The 17,315-nt window shown below is 44.0% G+C and overlaps 1 protein-coding gene across 8 annotated transcripts in view; it reads right to left on the bottom strand.

The window, feature by feature from the left end:
* Positions 1-17,315, bottom strand: part of SLC67A1 (solute carrier family 67 member 1) — a 117,973-nt gene that overhangs the window by 38,560 nt on the left and 62,098 nt on the right. For all 8 annotated transcript variants that reach the window (XR_016440229.1, XR_016440228.1, XR_016440232.1 and 5 more), the window contains exons 6-8: positions 16,662-16,777; positions 15,361-15,471; positions 7,692-7,792 (exon numbers count right to left, since the gene is read on the bottom strand). Coding sequence is in view for 3 of the 8 variants with exons in the window: in XM_090032515.1 (XP_089888641.1) it covers positions 7,692-7,792; positions 15,361-15,471; positions 16,662-16,777 (328 nt within the window). In the remaining 5 variants the exon portion in view is untranslated. The remainder of the gene's footprint in view (positions 1-7,691; positions 7,793-15,360; positions 15,472-16,661; positions 16,778-17,315) is intronic.

Below are 17,315 nucleotides of genomic sequence, written 5' to 3'. Positions count from 1 at the left end.
TTTTTAAGAACAAAATAAATGGGAAATGAAGATATATCAGACCTGTTGGCTATAAAAAGAGGCCCCATACATCAAAGAATATGTATTTTTCACAACATGGTATCAGATAAAACAATAATGTGCCAAAGGTACATCTACACATGTAAATGCTCCAGGGTGGGTTTACTGTGGAGTAAACCTACCCTGGGCTGGTGTCTACACATGCAGGAAAGCTGAAGCAGATTTGCTGCTCATGGCAGCAATCTGCTTCTGCCTCCACTGGCCCTGCACTGGCCCCCTGCAGCAGCCAGGGGGAACTCTAGGCTCCCCTGGGTGCTAGCCCAGGGGCTGGCAGGGAGTATGGGGCCAGGAGACAGCTGTCTTCTGGCAGTGGCTGGGAGATTGCTCCCTTCCCCTGGGAGCTGCCTGCTGCCAAAGCAGGCTCCACCACGGGAGCCTGGAAGGGGGTGGAGGGGCGGGGGACACAGAGTCTCCCTTCCCCAGCAGCAGGAAGCACCCAACCCTTGCTCCGCTGATCAAGTAGCGGGAGCCAGTAGTGTCTCATCTCCCAGCCCTGGCTTCCCAATCATGGAGCCCAGGCTGGGAGATAAGAATCTCCTGGCCCCTGCTCCACAATGGTGATCACAGAGCTGGGGCTAGGAGCTCCCTGCTGTCAGGGCAGGAGGACATTGTCTCCACCCAGGCTTCAGTGGTGGAGCCTACCCAGGCAGCAGGCAGCCCCCAGGGGTAGGGAGCTATCTCCCACTCCCTGCTACCCAGTGCACATTTGCTCCTGTTCAGCCATCTACATGTGTTGTACAGTGCAGTAAGTAATCTTGAGTAAATCTGCTACTTGTATTTACAGGTAGCAAATTTACTCATGATTAAAGCAAATTACTGCTCAGTAAGTGTCTGCAGGTGTAGACAGTGATGTTTACTGTACAGTAACTTGCTTTAATCCCAAGTAAAGCATCTTGTGTAGCTAAGCGCCGAGACTTGTAGACCCTGCTCTTCACAAGCCATGTGACAACCGTGCACCCACCACTTATCTTACCCCCTTCTCAATACATGCATTTTGAATTGTAATCATGCTGTTGCATTTCTGTCTTGAAACCAGGCCTGAATTGTAGTTGGTCAGCTAGCTCAAAACAGGATATCTTGTGAAAATCATGGCAGCTTTCTTATAGTACTTCAGTATGAGATAATGCATCCAGAGGACGTGTACACAGAGCAGTGCCAGCCTGTCATGGAAATATCCTATCAGACATCAAGAACCGGGATGAAGGAAATCTAGCCAGACTGGCCATACAGTCTTACAGCAAGCGTCCTATGTATGAACTAAAAGAAACAGCGAGTCCAGACAGTTAGAAGACGATAGTGATGTCAAACATCAAGAGCTGTAACAGTTACTAACCAAGTACTGCACACAGGGTACTGCAGGAATGTAACCCCACTGAGGATGTATACAATCATGCAGAAATCTAGATCCAGCATATCAGAGTGCTGAGAGCAGTGAAGGTGACCACGGCCAGGGATAGTACAGGAAGGGATGGAAGAGAGTTTTCTCCACCCCTTCATCACAGAAAGGACAGGTCACTGATACCACTGGGTCTAAGGGATGGACAATGGTGCCTGTGGCCAGAGCCCTGTGCATCAGTTGTCACTTGAGGTAACCAATTGTCTTGGAGATGGGATGCTTGTACAGGGAGCACAAGGCCAGGTGTGCTTGCTTTGATGTTGCTGCCACTAGGTGAACACATCTGGACTTGGGAGGCGGGAGCCTGTGTAAGGGGCATGACTGGCAAGCATCTCTACTGAGACTCCCTGGGCGTGCCTACATGTGATATTAATGTGACACAGTAAACTCTGGTGCAGTTTGTGCTGGAGTTTATTGATCCCAGATGCAGTGTTTACTAGTGCTCCTGGGACTGCAGCACACTGAGCCAGGGCAGCACAGCCCTAGCTGGCAGGGTACCTGCGGGTCAGCCTGCCAGCCTGGACCTGCTCCACCACACCACACATGTAGACAGTGACCAGGGCTAGCTGGAGCATGATGATGCTACAGTGTGGGTCTAGCCAGCAGGCAGCCCCTGCACAGTAGCACCCTTGTGCCCCAGCCAGCCCTGGTCACAGTCTACATGTGTGGTGTGGTAGAGTAAATAACTCCACCATAGGATAGTACTTAGGTTGGGCAGTACTATCGTACAGCAGAGTTAATTAATTTATTCCAGCTTAATAGCACTGCATATGTCGATGGTGATGCTTTACTGAGAAGCTAATTAGTCAGCTCGGCAGTAAAGCATCTCGAGTAGATACACCCCCTATGGAAGAAGCTAAAAGGAGTGGCAGGACTGTGAACTGGAGACTAGATCTCCATCTAGTCTTCCTACTGTCACAGGTGTGCCTTGAGGTTCACAAAGCGGTCCACAACCTGGAGGAAGGAGTCAGCTTTCCTCCAGGCTGAGCAGTAGGTTTATGGATTTGGCTTTAAAGGCCAGTTCTATAATACAATAGCACTAACTGCAATTTGAGTCTTTGGATCTTCAATCTGAAAGAGCAATAAAACATTCAGGGAGGCCTTCATTAAGCCTGTCTGATACCCCGCTAACTTGATGTTTGCCAGCTGCTCTAATGTGTCTATTTTAGCTGCTTGAACAATTTACAGGCAACAAGGTGATATATCTATTATATCCTGGGTGGTCCATCTCACACTGCTCCTGCTGTGGCAGCTGGCTATTTCAAACTGCCTCCAAATTGCTTTTTTAGCATTATGCAGCTGCAAATATATTTTCTACAAAATATTTCCCCCTCCAGTTGACAAAAGTCTATTTTACATCTCCTTAATGCTTTTAAGGAGTGCTGGACTTGGATGAATAGTGCTGGTGAATGGGTATAGTTGGCATCTATACCACACCCTCCATTCCTCACTGCTGCTTGCTAACAATGGCTAAAAGCTGAAGACAAAATTAAAAAAAGGTTTAAGTGGCTAAAGCATATAAACTTTTGCAGGGCCAGGGAAGGGGGCATGAGGGATAAAAGGACACTTCCAATTTTGCAGACTATAGGAAGTAATAGTCACCCTATTCTGTAAGCAAAGGGCTACCTGATGGAGGGTTTTTTTTGTACAAGATGAAAATATTAGTATTGCATTAAGAGAAAAATATGAGCCTAAAATTAATGAGCTTTAAAAATAATTTGTGGGGTCTTCCGTTTTTGGGTTGTTAGGGGATCATGTTGTCTTCCTCTTCATCCTACCCATGTAGGTTGATATTACATGAAAAATAAAGTTGAGATCCTCATACAATAACATGATTACTACAGCTGTGGATTTAAGACTTCAAACAGAAGTCTTAAACTTTCTTGTCTTCACTTTCAAAGCCCTTCAATGTCCCTCCGTCAATCAAAAAGAGAGCTCCTTCAATACCGAGAAGCCAATTCCCACCTCTAATTGGGCTATGATACTACCTTTCCCTGCCCAAGTGTTACATTTTCAGTCACCTTTGTGTTTTCTCTCATGTTGTCCCTCATGTTTGTGAGGAGCTCTCACCAACAGTATCTCATCATCTATCTTCAAATCCCTCATTAACCTCTCCTTTGCCATGATGCTAAAGTCCCTGAAAATAAGGTCCAACTGCCGATGTGCTGAGACCAACGCCTACCACATGAACCAATACTTTATCATCATCCTCTTGTATGTCCTGTCTGCCTGTATCTATCTCTTGTCTTACATGCTTCAGATAGTAAAGGACTTTGGGCAAGGACTAATAATTGTCCTTGTTGTTACTTTCAACATGTTGTTACAATTCTGTTCAGCACCTTGTACTATGGGATCTGGGTTTATGACTAGGGCCCTTAACTGCTACAGTAACATAAGCAAGGAGCACAAGACAATAAAGTTATAAGACTTTACAGATCTGCATCCAGCTCATACCCTCACTTGCTCCTTTCCTTCCAAACCTGCACACCTCTGTTTGCCACCGAGCATGTGAAATGTAGGTTAAGACGACAAACAACAAACACTGCCCGCTTCCCATCAGACCAGAGGCTGGTTTGTTTCTGAAACACAATGGTTGTGTGCGCGCGCGTGTGTGTGTGTGTGTGTGTGCGCTTAGCTTACTGTATAACCAAGCTATTCCATTCTGAATATCTACAGAGAGAGGTTTAAAGTAAACAGGACACTGCCTGGTTTTTTTCCATTCATTGTATGACATCAGCAGCCACCTTCCTAGCCTGTCCCTTAAAAGTGAATAACCCACTGCTTTACAGACCTGTGGGTGGTCACCTGTGTTATCATTCATTTGCAAAGCTCAAAGAAAGACAGGAAAAAAAAAGGGGGGTTTCTGAGAGAGAAGAATATAAAAAGAAAGAAACAAATGAAATCTACAGTTGAGGATCTAGTTGATTTACTTAATTGAAAAATACATTGTACTTGTTATGAGTAAGTCTGGAATTCCCTCAGTGAAGTAGGCAAACCAGTCAACAGTTGTTCATCAGCATTCATCCATGCTACCAGGTGGAATTCACCTGCACTTTAAAGACCCATAAATATCCCATCAGTATTAACTGACCCTCTCTTGGACAAATGCATCTAAAATACCTATCTAAGAACGGTGCGGGTACACAAGCCAAAAGGCTCTTTCTGACAGAGTCAGTACTAGCAAGTGTTCAGAAGTCCTCAAGTACAATTAACTCAATAGAAGATATTTCTAAGCAATTAACCTGTCGTGATTGTAATTTCCATCAGCCACATTTGGACTCTTTTATTTAGTGACTAGAACAGAAAAGAGAACTTCAATTCTTGCCCAGTACCAGTATGTTTTAGACCAGATTCTCAGGGGACGTGTCTACTTGTGCTTTTATGTGCGGCTAAACTTAATACACATTTGTCTAATGCGCATTAAGGTGATTTAGGCATGTGTCAACATGTGCATGCTTTATGGTGCATTAACGCGGTGTGCGGACTGACTTGGGACTAAAGTTAATCCCAAGTCAGTCAACATACACAGTGTTAATATGTCTACACATCTGTGAAGGTGCTTTAGCTATTCATGCTTAAATTTGACACCTGCAAATTCATGAATTTAGGCATGAATAACCTAAAATTGCTATTTTAAGGCACATTAAGGACACGCACATGTAGATGTATGCCCTTAATGTGCCTTAAACTGGGCTAAAGTGCCTTAAATCAGCATGTGTAGCTGCACCCAGGGAACTATTCTGATTTGTATCCATGAAGATTTGGTCCTGTGCACCTAAATGTAGTTGCTAGAGCAGAACTTCAGAGAGCACCTGATTTTGCCAGAGCCTTTTGCAATTTGGCCATACATACTGTCCCTGGAAACAGAGGCACATGGGACAGTTTCATTTGGTGGCAGCGGCAGCAGCAGCAGCAGCATGGTGGTATGCCAGCTTGTGGAAACACAGGAAAGATAGAGATAAATCTTTAGGTTGCCAGGCTGCTCTCACCACCACCAGCTGGAACTACGCCGTGTGCCTCTGTTTCCAGGGGGAGCTGGACTGGGAGGGCTGCAGCAAGAACCGGCACTCCTGTCCACATTAGATTTGTATCAGGTAGGAATGCCTGCTCTTGCTGCAGCTGCTTCCCAGTCTGACTCCACATAAGGGGTATACTGTGTAGGACAATTTCAGCTGGTGGCAGTTGTGGCAGTAACCCAGTTGAGAAGCACTGAGGTAAGCTGAAGCAGTACAACAATAGTCCTCAACCAGGGTGACACTAAATTCAAAAAACTGATGGAGGAGTACCTTGAATCTAAAATGGTTAAGAACCACTGGTCTATTCTATAACCAAAGGTGTGTGCATACACAGCAGTGATTCTCAACTAGCGGATCTGGACACCCTACACAGGCACTTTGAAGGGTACCACTAGTTGTGAGGAGATAAATGAGGCGTAAGGAGATAAGCAGATAAGATAAGCCAGGCTCAGGCTTGTCCCTTCCTGGATGATTCTCCCACCCTTACTGCCCAGTCCATGTGTAAGGAGGTTAGCACTGTAATCTATAAATTAGTTTTTGAAATTGGGTGCAGGTCAATTCACAAAAATAATGGAGGGGTGTCTTGAGTCCAGTGCGAGGCGCCTCAAGCCCACAAAAGTGGCAAACCTCTAGTGTACAGCACAAGGAGGCACACCCACTTGTGACAGACTATGAGATTTATTGTAATATTTCTGTAATATATTCATGTTGTTACAATATTGCATAGCTCAGTTTACCGACAAAACTAGTACACGGGAAAGGAACAGGTTAAGAGACAGCGAAGCAAGTGATCTGTCTAAGTGTGGGACAGGTCAAGATGGACATTTAGCATCAACAGAGACTTGAACAACCTTGTTGACACATCAACAAAGCCAAGAAGGTCAACACCCTGCAGACTGAAAATAAGCCTAATAAGAGGAGCATAACAACAGAGGGGAAGTGTAAACGAGGGGTGGTAGGGAGAGGAGAGAGACCAGCAGAGCAGTTTGGGGCTCAGAAGCTGGGCTGACTAGAAAGAGAACAGTGGAGCTATCTTTCAGGGGTGCTTTAGGCTGTGTGGACTAGACTGGGGTCAGAAGAACTGTTTAACTCTTTCAAGCCAGGGCAGAGAACCACTGACTAGTTGACCTTCGCCCAATAAACACCTTCACTGGTGAGGAACCACATGCTAGAGTAAGGGTTATCGAGAAACAAGAAGAGTAAAAATCTGAAAGGCCAGGGTTTCAGTGTATGCTAGACACCATGCCTGAGCTGGCTTTGGGGGACAGTCTCAGAGACCAGACAAGGCTGTGGCAGTCCTGAGCAAACACCCCCTTGGTGGGGACTCTGTGACATCACTCCAATTTCAGTCTAGCATCAACAGCAATAAAGATACAGCAGTGTAGAGTGTTGACACATAAAGCAAGTACTTACCCAGAGTCCCTTGCAGGCTTGCACAACTTATGCTGAAGTCCTTATTGCAGCATCTTGTTACCTACAGTAGCTAAATTAAACCAAGTGCAGAGATGTCTCCCCATCTTGAAATTACACCTTTGAATGCAGCATAGACATATGATGATAGACACTCCCTGTGCCCAAGAGCTTATAATATAAACACTGCCATTTTCCAGGTGGGAAACTTGAGACACAAGGAAATTAAGGGCTAGCTCTTCAAAGGTATTTAGTTGCCCAATTCCTACTTAAACACCTCACTTCCACTGAAGTCAAAAGAATGTAGGATATATCAATGCCTTTGTGGCTCTAGGCCTGAATGACTTGTTCCAAGTCACATAGGAATGCTGCAGCAGAGCCAGGAACTGAACCCAGATTTCTTAAGACCCCATTTAGTGCTTTAACTACAACATCAACTTTCTTCAGGACATAATTCTAATTTTCACCTTGAAATTTGCCTTCCAACTAATCATTGCTATTTCTGCATTGCCTTCAGCCTTAGAGTGATTTTAAGGCTAATATTCAGCCTGAAGTGATCCTGAAGCATTTACTGCAGTAAAAGTGGTGTGAAAAGCATGGATAATGCTAGCTTAGCAACAGTTGGGCTTTCCTTCAGCTCACCTAATGGAGGAGTCTTCTCATGATTTTGCAGGGCTTAGTGCAAGCCTGCTATGGAGAGTGCTTCTTACAAGTTCATCTAATCTAATCACAAAACAAGGGCTCTGCTGAGCATCTGGATGCAGCATGATGAGTACAGTAGGTCAGATAATTCTATTATTTTCACTTACCATTTGAAGAACACCGAAATATGCCAGCAGATACCCAGACTCTGCTGCCTCCAGTCCAAAGAAATCCATAGAGATGATGGAGAACATAATCAGGAACAAACCTGAAAGGTAGTTATTGAAAAGAAAAAAATTTTGGAGGACTACAGTTATAGTGCAATATTATCAGACAAATAAAGGGCCAGACCTTGCTATCAGCCATTACTAGTATAGAGTCAATGGATTTACTTTGGACTCCCAGTGACTGGGTGTAGATAATAGGTGAATCAGGCTCAAATTCAATCAGATAGATTTTCTGGATTTTTTCAATCTTTAATGTGAGTCTATTTTTTAAATCTTTAATATCCTTATCACTTTTATCATTAAAGAAATACCTCTGTGTAACAGAGAGCCTGGGGCTCCTTGTATAAAGGCAGCCCAGCCAGAGACCTCTGCAGGTTAGCAGCTGCAGGTTGCCGGAGCACCAAATTACTGGGCAATTAGCAGACACCTGCAGGTGGTCAGCTGGCCGGAGATAGGCAGGGCCCTGGGGGCATATAAAGCTGGGGCTTGGGCTGGCAAGCCAGTCTAGTTCTGTCAGCTGCAGGGTTAGCAGCTCCTGCCCAGTAGCCCCAGCAACCCAGGCATGCTAGATAGATTGCTCTGCTGCCTTCAGAAACACAGGCTTGGGGAGTCCACACGGAGCCTGTGCTGGGAGGTACACTGGCACAAGAGGTGAAAGAAGGTTTGCCCTCTTAAAGGGGCAGAGGGCTGCTTCCATTATTGTTGTTTATGTTACAGCCCAGGGTTTACATTACTGTTTATACCAGTTGTTTGGGTTGGCATTGTAAGGGGAGCTAACCAGAGGTCCCATTAGTGTCTGAGCGGCACATGACTGCCTTAAGTCCTGTGAAGGGCAGGCTCAAGGCCCTAAGAGGTCCCATTAGTGTCTGAGCGGCACATGACTGCCTTGAGTCCTGCGAGGGGCAGGCTCAAGGCCCTAGTGAGTATTGAGCACAGAGCAGGTGTAGTGCTAGGCACAGAGTGAATAGGGTCCCAGTGCCCAAGAGGGTCCCAGTGCCCAGTGCCAGGGGTCTGGTGCCCGAGAGGGGCACAGGCACATAGGGGCCAAGATCCCGGCAGACAGGGGCCAGGGGCCCGGTGACTGGAAAGGGATGAGTTGGAGCTAGCGCCTCAAAGCCAGGTCCAATATAGTGGTTTAGCTAAAGTAAAGGGGTGGAGGCCAAAGCCCCAACACTGACAACGGTAACACCCATGAGGCATGGGGCATGGTGTAGGGAAGGATTTGGAGCCACACATTTAGCCCTTAAAGCTTTGGGTGCCCTGCAGGGTACAGTTGACTTGAGAAGCCCTGTGAGGGGCCTGAGGCCCAGTGAGGCCCAGTAGGGTGCTGGGGAACCCTAGTGGAGGTTCAGGCAAAATGGGGCCACACAGAGACCTGCAAGCAGCCTATTTTTATCATATTTCCATCAAGGCGTGGCAGGAAAGAGTGGAGGGCACCCAAGAGGGGCATGATTGTAGAGCTGGCAGTGGCCATCAAGGCCACTCCTGGGACCCTGACCTTGTTATATTATGGGAGTTAGACAGAGCTCCTTACTGAAAGTTGTTCTGTTGTTTTGTTGTGCAATTCAGGCTAAATGTTAGCACAGGACAAATAAAAAAACATCTGTTCAGACAAGACAGTAACTTTGGGATAATTTCATGAAAATCCTCATTCCTTTTTGCCTAACTTCAGGTTTTCACCATTGGGCATAGTGTCTGGGAAACCATCTGGTAGCATTACATTAAATACAGTGGTTTTACTGTACCCATAGCCAATGACTTCACTGGCACATGGAGTTTCTCTCTCTCTCTCATGTATCTCTGATGTTGTTAGCACACAGAGGCAATAAGTGAAGCATGGACAGACACAGCATATACTGACTCTACTTTTCAATTTTAATTTTCTGGAAAGGATATTAGAAAAATGCTCACTCACTGACTCTTATATAAAAATAAAGTTTGTATTTCTCCCTTCCCCAAGTATGTGCACTCTCTCTTTCTCTCTCATTCATGCATAACCCCACACTGAACCAGATGACAAATATCCTCCAAAAGCTGAAAGTATAAGTTAATGAGACTCCTAAGCCATTCCATAATGCATACTATCACATAACATGAAATTGTAGTTTTATGGTTTTGTATCTAAACATCAAGACACCATGAACTGGAAGTACACTGACCTGTAGGGTTTATAGGCTGGCACATAATTAGAAAAAAATAAACTACACCACAAGATATTTGAGGATTGGAAAACATTTTGTGGTTTGTCATGACTCACAAATCCTATTACAGTATCCTGTATCTGTGAGGAGAAAGATAATAATTTCCTCTTTATAATATTGTACTTTCATCCAAAGGGTAATTCTATTCTGCTTGTCTAGGTCTATAGCTATATTATTGCTTATTGTAGCTTTTGAGCTATCATGACACACAAATATATGGCTAATGAAAGAATTCCACTAAAGGGACGTTTTAGTCTAAGGTTATGGTGTCTGGAAGAATGCAGCATGTCTGTAGGATATAATGGACAAGATCATCTGTGAAGGCAAATCAGTGTAATTTTACTGAAGTCCACAGAGCTACACCAATTTACATTAAACAAACTTTTGGACTAGCTGACTGCATCATTCATAACTTTTCAGCCCTTAGTCTATCTTGGCCAGTCACCAGAATTCAGATGGCTACTGAAGTACCAGCAAGTGATATATCACTTCTACATTGTCTGGGGTGTACAGATAGAGAGCATACATGTTGCCTATCAGCATCAGTAGCAACTGGGGACTGTGGGGTGTTCATTTTGGCTAGGGACAAGTTACATATAAACCGGTTTAAGCAATTGGAAACAGTTCAGTGCACAGTCCCCCAGCATGCTTTCCAGCCTTGGGCTGGGCTGGGCTAGGTTGTGCTGTCTGCTCCAGCAGAGAAGGGTTGGGAAGGTAGGGAGGAGGCAGGGACTGCCCACCCCCTCAAGGCAAACCCCATCTGGGGCCAGGGAGTGAGGATTAGACTTCCTTTTCTCTGAGTACAGAGCTGCCCTGCCCTGCCCTGCCCTGCCCTGCTCTGCTAAAAACTTACTACTGCCTGTGACTGTGGACTACAAATCCTAGAAGCATCTGCAAGCAGAAAGAGGAAGTCATGAGCAACTCTGCAGAATCCTGCTGCTGTGATTATGGACTGCAAATCCCAGAGACCTCAGGGGAAGCAGGAAGAGGAAGTGAACGCACAGCCCATACTGACTACGTGCCAAAGAGCTGTGCTTTCGCACCCCCCAGCTGCTGGCCTGAGCCACTGCAGGTATGTGGCTGCATCTCCTAAATCAAAAGTGAACATTTGTCGAGTTGTTTCTCAGTTTAATCTCTGCAGTTTAGACTAACTTGCAAAGACTGAATTGATTCAGCCTCCAGCTTTTGGAGTGTCTATACTTATCCTTTAACAACAATGTTTAAAGGAGCTGTATGCTCACCCTCAGAGACAGAGTTCCATAAGGAAAAAAAAAGTCACAATCTGACCTTTATGTAGGAACCTCAATAGGAACTCAGCATTATTGCAAATGTGTCCCTAGTCATGGGCACTGAGACCTTAAAAATCTGACCCTGAGCTCTTCTGAAAACACCAAAAGCCAAGCCATGAGTCTTGTGTAGTACTAGGTATATGCATAGTTTGGGAGTTTCAGTACAAAGAAGGATTTTAGAATAACATTTTCAGAAAATACTGAAGTGACTCAGGGGCATAAGCCCTTATTAAAAAGTGATTTGAGCTTTTGAGGCCAAGATTTTTAAAAGAGCTAGTGTTTAAAAACACATGTCACCAAATGTCAGCTCTGTTGGGGTATATCTTGGAATAGCTGATCCACTTCTTTGGGCAAAACACACATTACCTGTTGTCCTGCTCATTGATCTTATGAGGCCTGAATTATAGAAAACTCTCTGAATGTCAAGCTCTTCCAAGATGCTCCAAACTGAAAAGACAAAAACTGAGGACCCTGATGTCAGGAAACACTTGAGAATCTGGGCTTGAAGTAAGCAAGTCTCTATAGAAAATGGAATTTAGGGACAGGAATATTGACTTGGGCCCAGGTTTTCCCGAATGTTCAGGTACCTAAGGATGCAGCTAGATGCCTACTGAGTTTTTTAAAAATGTGCAAAACTCAGACCTTTAAAGATATTCCTATTAGGGCTGTGCGAAGCTTCGGTCCCTGATTCAACTTGGTGGGGATTCAGCCTGATTCAGTGGCTGAATCTGTGAATTGAATCAGGAGATCCTTTTATCTCTCTGAATCGACTTGGAACACTCTGAATCGATTCTGAGAGATTTGGAAATTTGAACATAGACACAGCTTTAAATGTTTTTTCTGCATATCACATAGTACCAGGTGGCTCATGAATGCTGTGATCCTGGGGCAGATGAAGCATCACACAAGAGTGCGGGGGGTCCCCGGTGTGCTCTTCTGGTCCACTTCCATGTCCGCTGGGTAATGCGCCAGAGACCCCCAGTGCCCCTCTGGCTCAGCGACTGGTGCCTCCTGGGTCTGTGGGGGGCACCCAGGGTCCCCTCTCAGCTGACTGCGAAGCCAGGCAGGGTGTGGGGTGGGGAAGCCCCTGCAGACTCCCCAGCAGACATGGAAGTGGACCAGAAGTACTTCCGGTTCACTTCCAGGTTCACCTCCAAGCATGTGTCCCTGTTCCCTGCCCCCATTCCTGTGGGACGCTCCATCTGCTCCAGCATCACAGAGTTCATGAGCTGTGCCTGGTACCTCGAGGTATGTAGAAAAAACATTTAAAGCTGTGTTTATGTCCGAATCGCTGATTCTCTGAATCGGCATCGAATCTTCAGTTTTAGATTCAGCTGAATCAAATCAGGGACAGTGATCTGAATCAACGAATCGAATCACTGTCCCCGATTCAGATCAAATCTGAATCCAAACTGAATATGGCCCATTTTGCACACCCCTAATTCCTATACCTAACTCCCTATCCAGTGAAAAAATACCTCTGTGGATCTGTCCAGCCCTAACTGCCTGCCCTAAATCAAGCTCTATTGATTCAAATGGTGTCAGGTATCTCCATGCTTTGGAAAGTTCTAGCTGATGCTTGTCTGCATCTTTGGCCACCAGCTCTTAAATGTCTGCCCATTTGAAAATGTTAACCTTTATCCATTTTGCGTTCTGTCTTTCCCCTGCCTACAATGTTTTAATGGGGCGTAGGTCCCCAATTAAGCAGAGAATGTAGTATTGGCCTACACAGTAGAATGCCCCACCCCATCAGTAACTGGTAGAGGCTTCCATTATTAACTGGGTCATTCCATCTTTTCTTCTGGGTGAAGCATTAAGAGATTCACAACCCTTCTTTTAACATACCTTAGTTGGTAAGGCTCTAATTGTTTTACTCAAACTAATTATAGAAAGGAAGAAGATAAATGAGGGACTGCAGACTTGCCCCTTATATCATCACAAGCTTGTTTACATGGTAAATACAAGTAGGCCTATAATCTAGACAATAGAATTAACTCATAATTACATGGCTGCAGGAGAGAGATGAAGATAAATAAGAAGGTTTCTTTGGAGTTTAGCCTCCAGCAGTGAAGTGCAAAGAAGTGAGCAAGAGTCAAATTGCCTCTGGCTAGGGATTATCTGGTCAGAAATTTGATGAGAGGCCTGAAGTGAGGGATTAGGAGTGACAGAAATGTAAAAGGTGTCACTCTTTTTTGTGTGTCAATGATTTGGTATGCCAATGTGGCACAAAACAGGAGATTGATGCCGTCATTCAAATGAGACCCTGACTGCTTCTGTCACTGAAAAACCTGACATTTTTATCAAGTGTTTGACTATAATCCTCTGCAAGATGCCCAAATGCCAGCTTCATTAACTACATTCTACTTTCCTAATATTTCCCTTGATTTTTTTTTGTTGCTGTAAATGTTATTCCTTATTTTTTCCTTTCACTGGCATAATGAATTGCTTCCTGTTTAGAATAGTTGGTGCACTCCACCCCACTGAATGTTGCACTTCAGTAGTGCTGCATAATGCTTAGAGATAAAGTGCATTTTAGGGTTCCTTTGGAGGAAAGCTGCTGCAAGGACTGATATATGATATTGTACTGCAGATTGTACTGGGCTGTAGTTTCAGGTTTATTAAAATATGATGCTATAAACCAACATTTGGATTCAGGAATCCCTTTAAGAGTGCCACACTGTTCTGTAAAACACACTGCAGTTTTATAAATGGCTCAGTACCTGCGACTAATGTCAAACTGCATTCAGTTGAGGGATTGGGTTTTCCTTTGACCTTACTTGCTTGCTGTTCTTTCTTCTGGTAGATTTTTCTTTGGATAGAGGTGTTAGGTTGCACAAAGCTCAGTTTTTTTCAGTCAAATCAAAGCGCAAGCAAAAAGAGATATCCAGCAACCCTTTCCTCCTTTTAAGGTTCCTCTAGAAAATTAGTCAGCTCTGTAGGGTTTAATATGCTAACTTACATGGATTGACTCCCCCACTTCCAGAGGTACTGTGTTTGAACCTTCCTGAGTGTCTCTGTGTGAGATAGGAGATTCCTTTTTTAAAGGGTCTCCACATTTTTGCAAGTGTACAACAGTTTGCATATCTATCACAGTTTCTATGGCCAGAGTCTGGAACTTGCTCAATGCTTTAGGGCAAGCAAAAGCAAATTCCTCAACCTGCACGGACTTTTATGCACACTCGTAGCAAAAAAGAATCTTGAGGATTCTCCAAGTTAGACAGGTTGAGAATCCTCCCTCTTCCTTATGTCATTATTTACAGCTTTCAGGTGCTGCCTTAATGCAGACTTATGCAGTCTCTACGCAGACTTTCAGAACGCCTTAAAGTAAAGAGAATTCAAAAGGTGCTGAATTGTGATCAAAGAACTTTTAGACTGGCAAAGCGGAGGCATGGACCAGGCAAACACTACCACCAGCTCAAGGGAAGCACCATGGCAAACAGATTCTTTGTTCATATATAGGATGCTGGCAGCTTCCTAACACAACACGTGGGAGGCAAGAGGAATATCTTTTTGAGCAATGTAATATTGACTAATAAGCAATACCATCAAGGGAAAGGGAAATCATGGAAGCTGTCAACTCATCAGTATGTATATATCAATTAACAAACATTGTTGGAATAGTAGCTGCTGCATATCTAGTTTGCTCCTTCCTTATTGTTTAAAATACATTATTACTTTGTTCTTAAAGGCCTCCTGTTGAAATCAGGACACGCTGTCCTAGGTACAGTGCAAACAATTTGGTCTAGTTTCTGCCCTGAAGAGCTTATAGACTAAATAAACAAAACAGGGGGAGGAAGAAATTAAATTATCTTTGTCTCCCAGTTCTACCAAGGAGGAACTAAGGTAGCAAGATTAAGCGATTTGTCTAAGGACACATAGGAAGTATGTGGGAGAAAATCTGCTGTTATAAATTAAATCTAGAATTACTGTCTTGAAGTATGTAACCACTGAATTAGATATAGCTTGGGCAGAACAAATAGCAGTCCCCCTCCTTTCTAAGACCCTAAAGACTAAATGTAAAGGGCCTTTAAGCAAACAAAAAACAAATAGATCTGGATTTATGCTTTATGCCATGTAATTTCAAATATTTTAATGATCATAGATTAAGTGGGGAAGTACCTGTAGGAAGTCCAGAAAGGACTTTGATTATGAAAACTTCCATTACTCCTGGAAGCTTCAGCAGGCGTAGGATTTCTCTGAAGCTAAACACACTACCAGACTGTGATGCATCTAGGGAAATAACACAGAATCACCTCCTATTAACACAGTGTAAAACCAAGAAACATGAAACCAGTACATTGCCTGGTCATGTTCACAGCCAAATCTGCACAGGGAAAAATTCCTCCTGTCTTTTCTGCATCTCAGCCAGAGCCATACCCAGGCATTTTGACACCCAGTGAGGTCACATGCACCCACCCCCAGATGTGCTACTACTTAATTACCTCTATTTGAGTTGGCCAATATGAGGGTGCCTGATACCAGTATGCTACTGGCACTTCCCTTGCTACACTACTGGTCTCAGATTCTACTGCCCCACTGGCACTGGTTCTACACTTGGGGAACCACACTGGTCCCAGTGGGTTTTTGGTGTCCAAAGCGAATGCAGAATGCGGAATAGGACTAGAAGGAACCTCAGTAAGTCATCTTGTCCAGCCACCTTTTCAAGCCAGGGTGATCGTACTTTGAGCAGGGAGTTGGACTCGATGACCTCTTGAAAGCCCTTCCAGTCCTATTTTTCTATGATTCTATGAATGTGCAGTAGATGCTTACAGTGCAGGTGAGAGACCTGACTGGAAAGGACGATGTTACCCTACAATCCATTCCCATTTTATATCCTACCAACCCCAGGTATTTGGTCACATGAGAGGACATTCTCATGACATTTCTATTTTCTCACCCTTTCTCAGTCTCACAATCTTCCTTTTCATTTTTAGCTCCACACACTATTATTTTTTAAATACTCTCAAGAAGGCTTCTGCAATGTGGCATAACAAACTACTTTCCATATGCCATTGTCTGTAGAGTAAACTCTTGAAAGGCTGGATGAATATCTGTGGAGCATTAGACTCATCTACAAACAAATGTGGTTTGTGAGTGGATTATAAATGATCAGCCTTTAGCTGCTGGAAGGCCTAGTTCAAGTGCTTAATGGGTTGATCCTAACTGAGAAGCAGCTAGGTGGTCTTATCTTTACTATCATTGTAAACCTTATTCTCTGCTGCAGACTTGTACCATGAACCCTGTCTCCTCAGGTAACAATGAAGAACCAGGATTGAGGTGTTCTGGGACAGCAGATGAAGGTGAAGTTTGCTTCTGTCTACCCCTAGGCACAACTAGAATCTTTCAATTCTGTCTTTAAATTAATGTAAACTGCCCTTCTTCATTCCTACAGCTATTGTTCACAAATAGTTAACACTCACTTTGCTGCATGGCACATCCTTCTGACTTTGGTTTCGTGTGAGCAGGAATGCAGGTCATTACTATCACTGTATTTATGAGACTTCCCACTAGTGCAATGTATGAAGGAAAGTAAATGCTGTGAACAGAAAGAGCGTTAACAATATAAATGCAATGGATCTAATTTAATGAAGTAAAAGTACTTTTGCCCTGATCCTGCAGCAACTTAAGTGCATGAGAAGTATTCCCACTAAAATCACAATGAGAAAGATTATGCAGGTATTTAAGTGTTTGCAAGATCAGGATTTTATATGATGGTCCATGGTCTGACAATGCTTTTTTACCTGTAAGTGCCACCTTATAAATATAACAAATTGTTCAGTAGGATTCATCCAGTCCTGCAATGGGACAGATTTAACACCCTTTCTTTCACTCTGGCACCTTATTATGAAGAGAGTTCTATTGATTTCAATGGGAGCCCACAATTCATCGTAAGTAGTGAATAGTTCAAAAGCACGCCACCTCCATTTTCTCAGTGCTGATGTGCATTTTGCCGTTTATACAAATGCATGCACTGCAGCACCGAGTGCTTTTAAAAGCGGGTGGTGCTTCAGTGCAAATGTGTACAAATGTCCTGTATGTACACGTATTAGAAAATAGCACATTAGAAAAAAGGT

This window comes from Crocodylus siamensis, chromosome 2, assembly GCF_052110815.1.
Source record: "Crocodylus siamensis isolate JL-2025a chromosome 2, ASM5211081v1, whole genome shotgun sequence".
Classification (NCBI taxonomy): Eukaryota; Metazoa; Chordata; order Crocodylia; family Crocodylidae; genus Crocodylus; species Crocodylus siamensis.
Note: the sequence above shows the minus strand (reverse complement) of the source record. Positions and strands in the feature narration are given on the sequence as shown.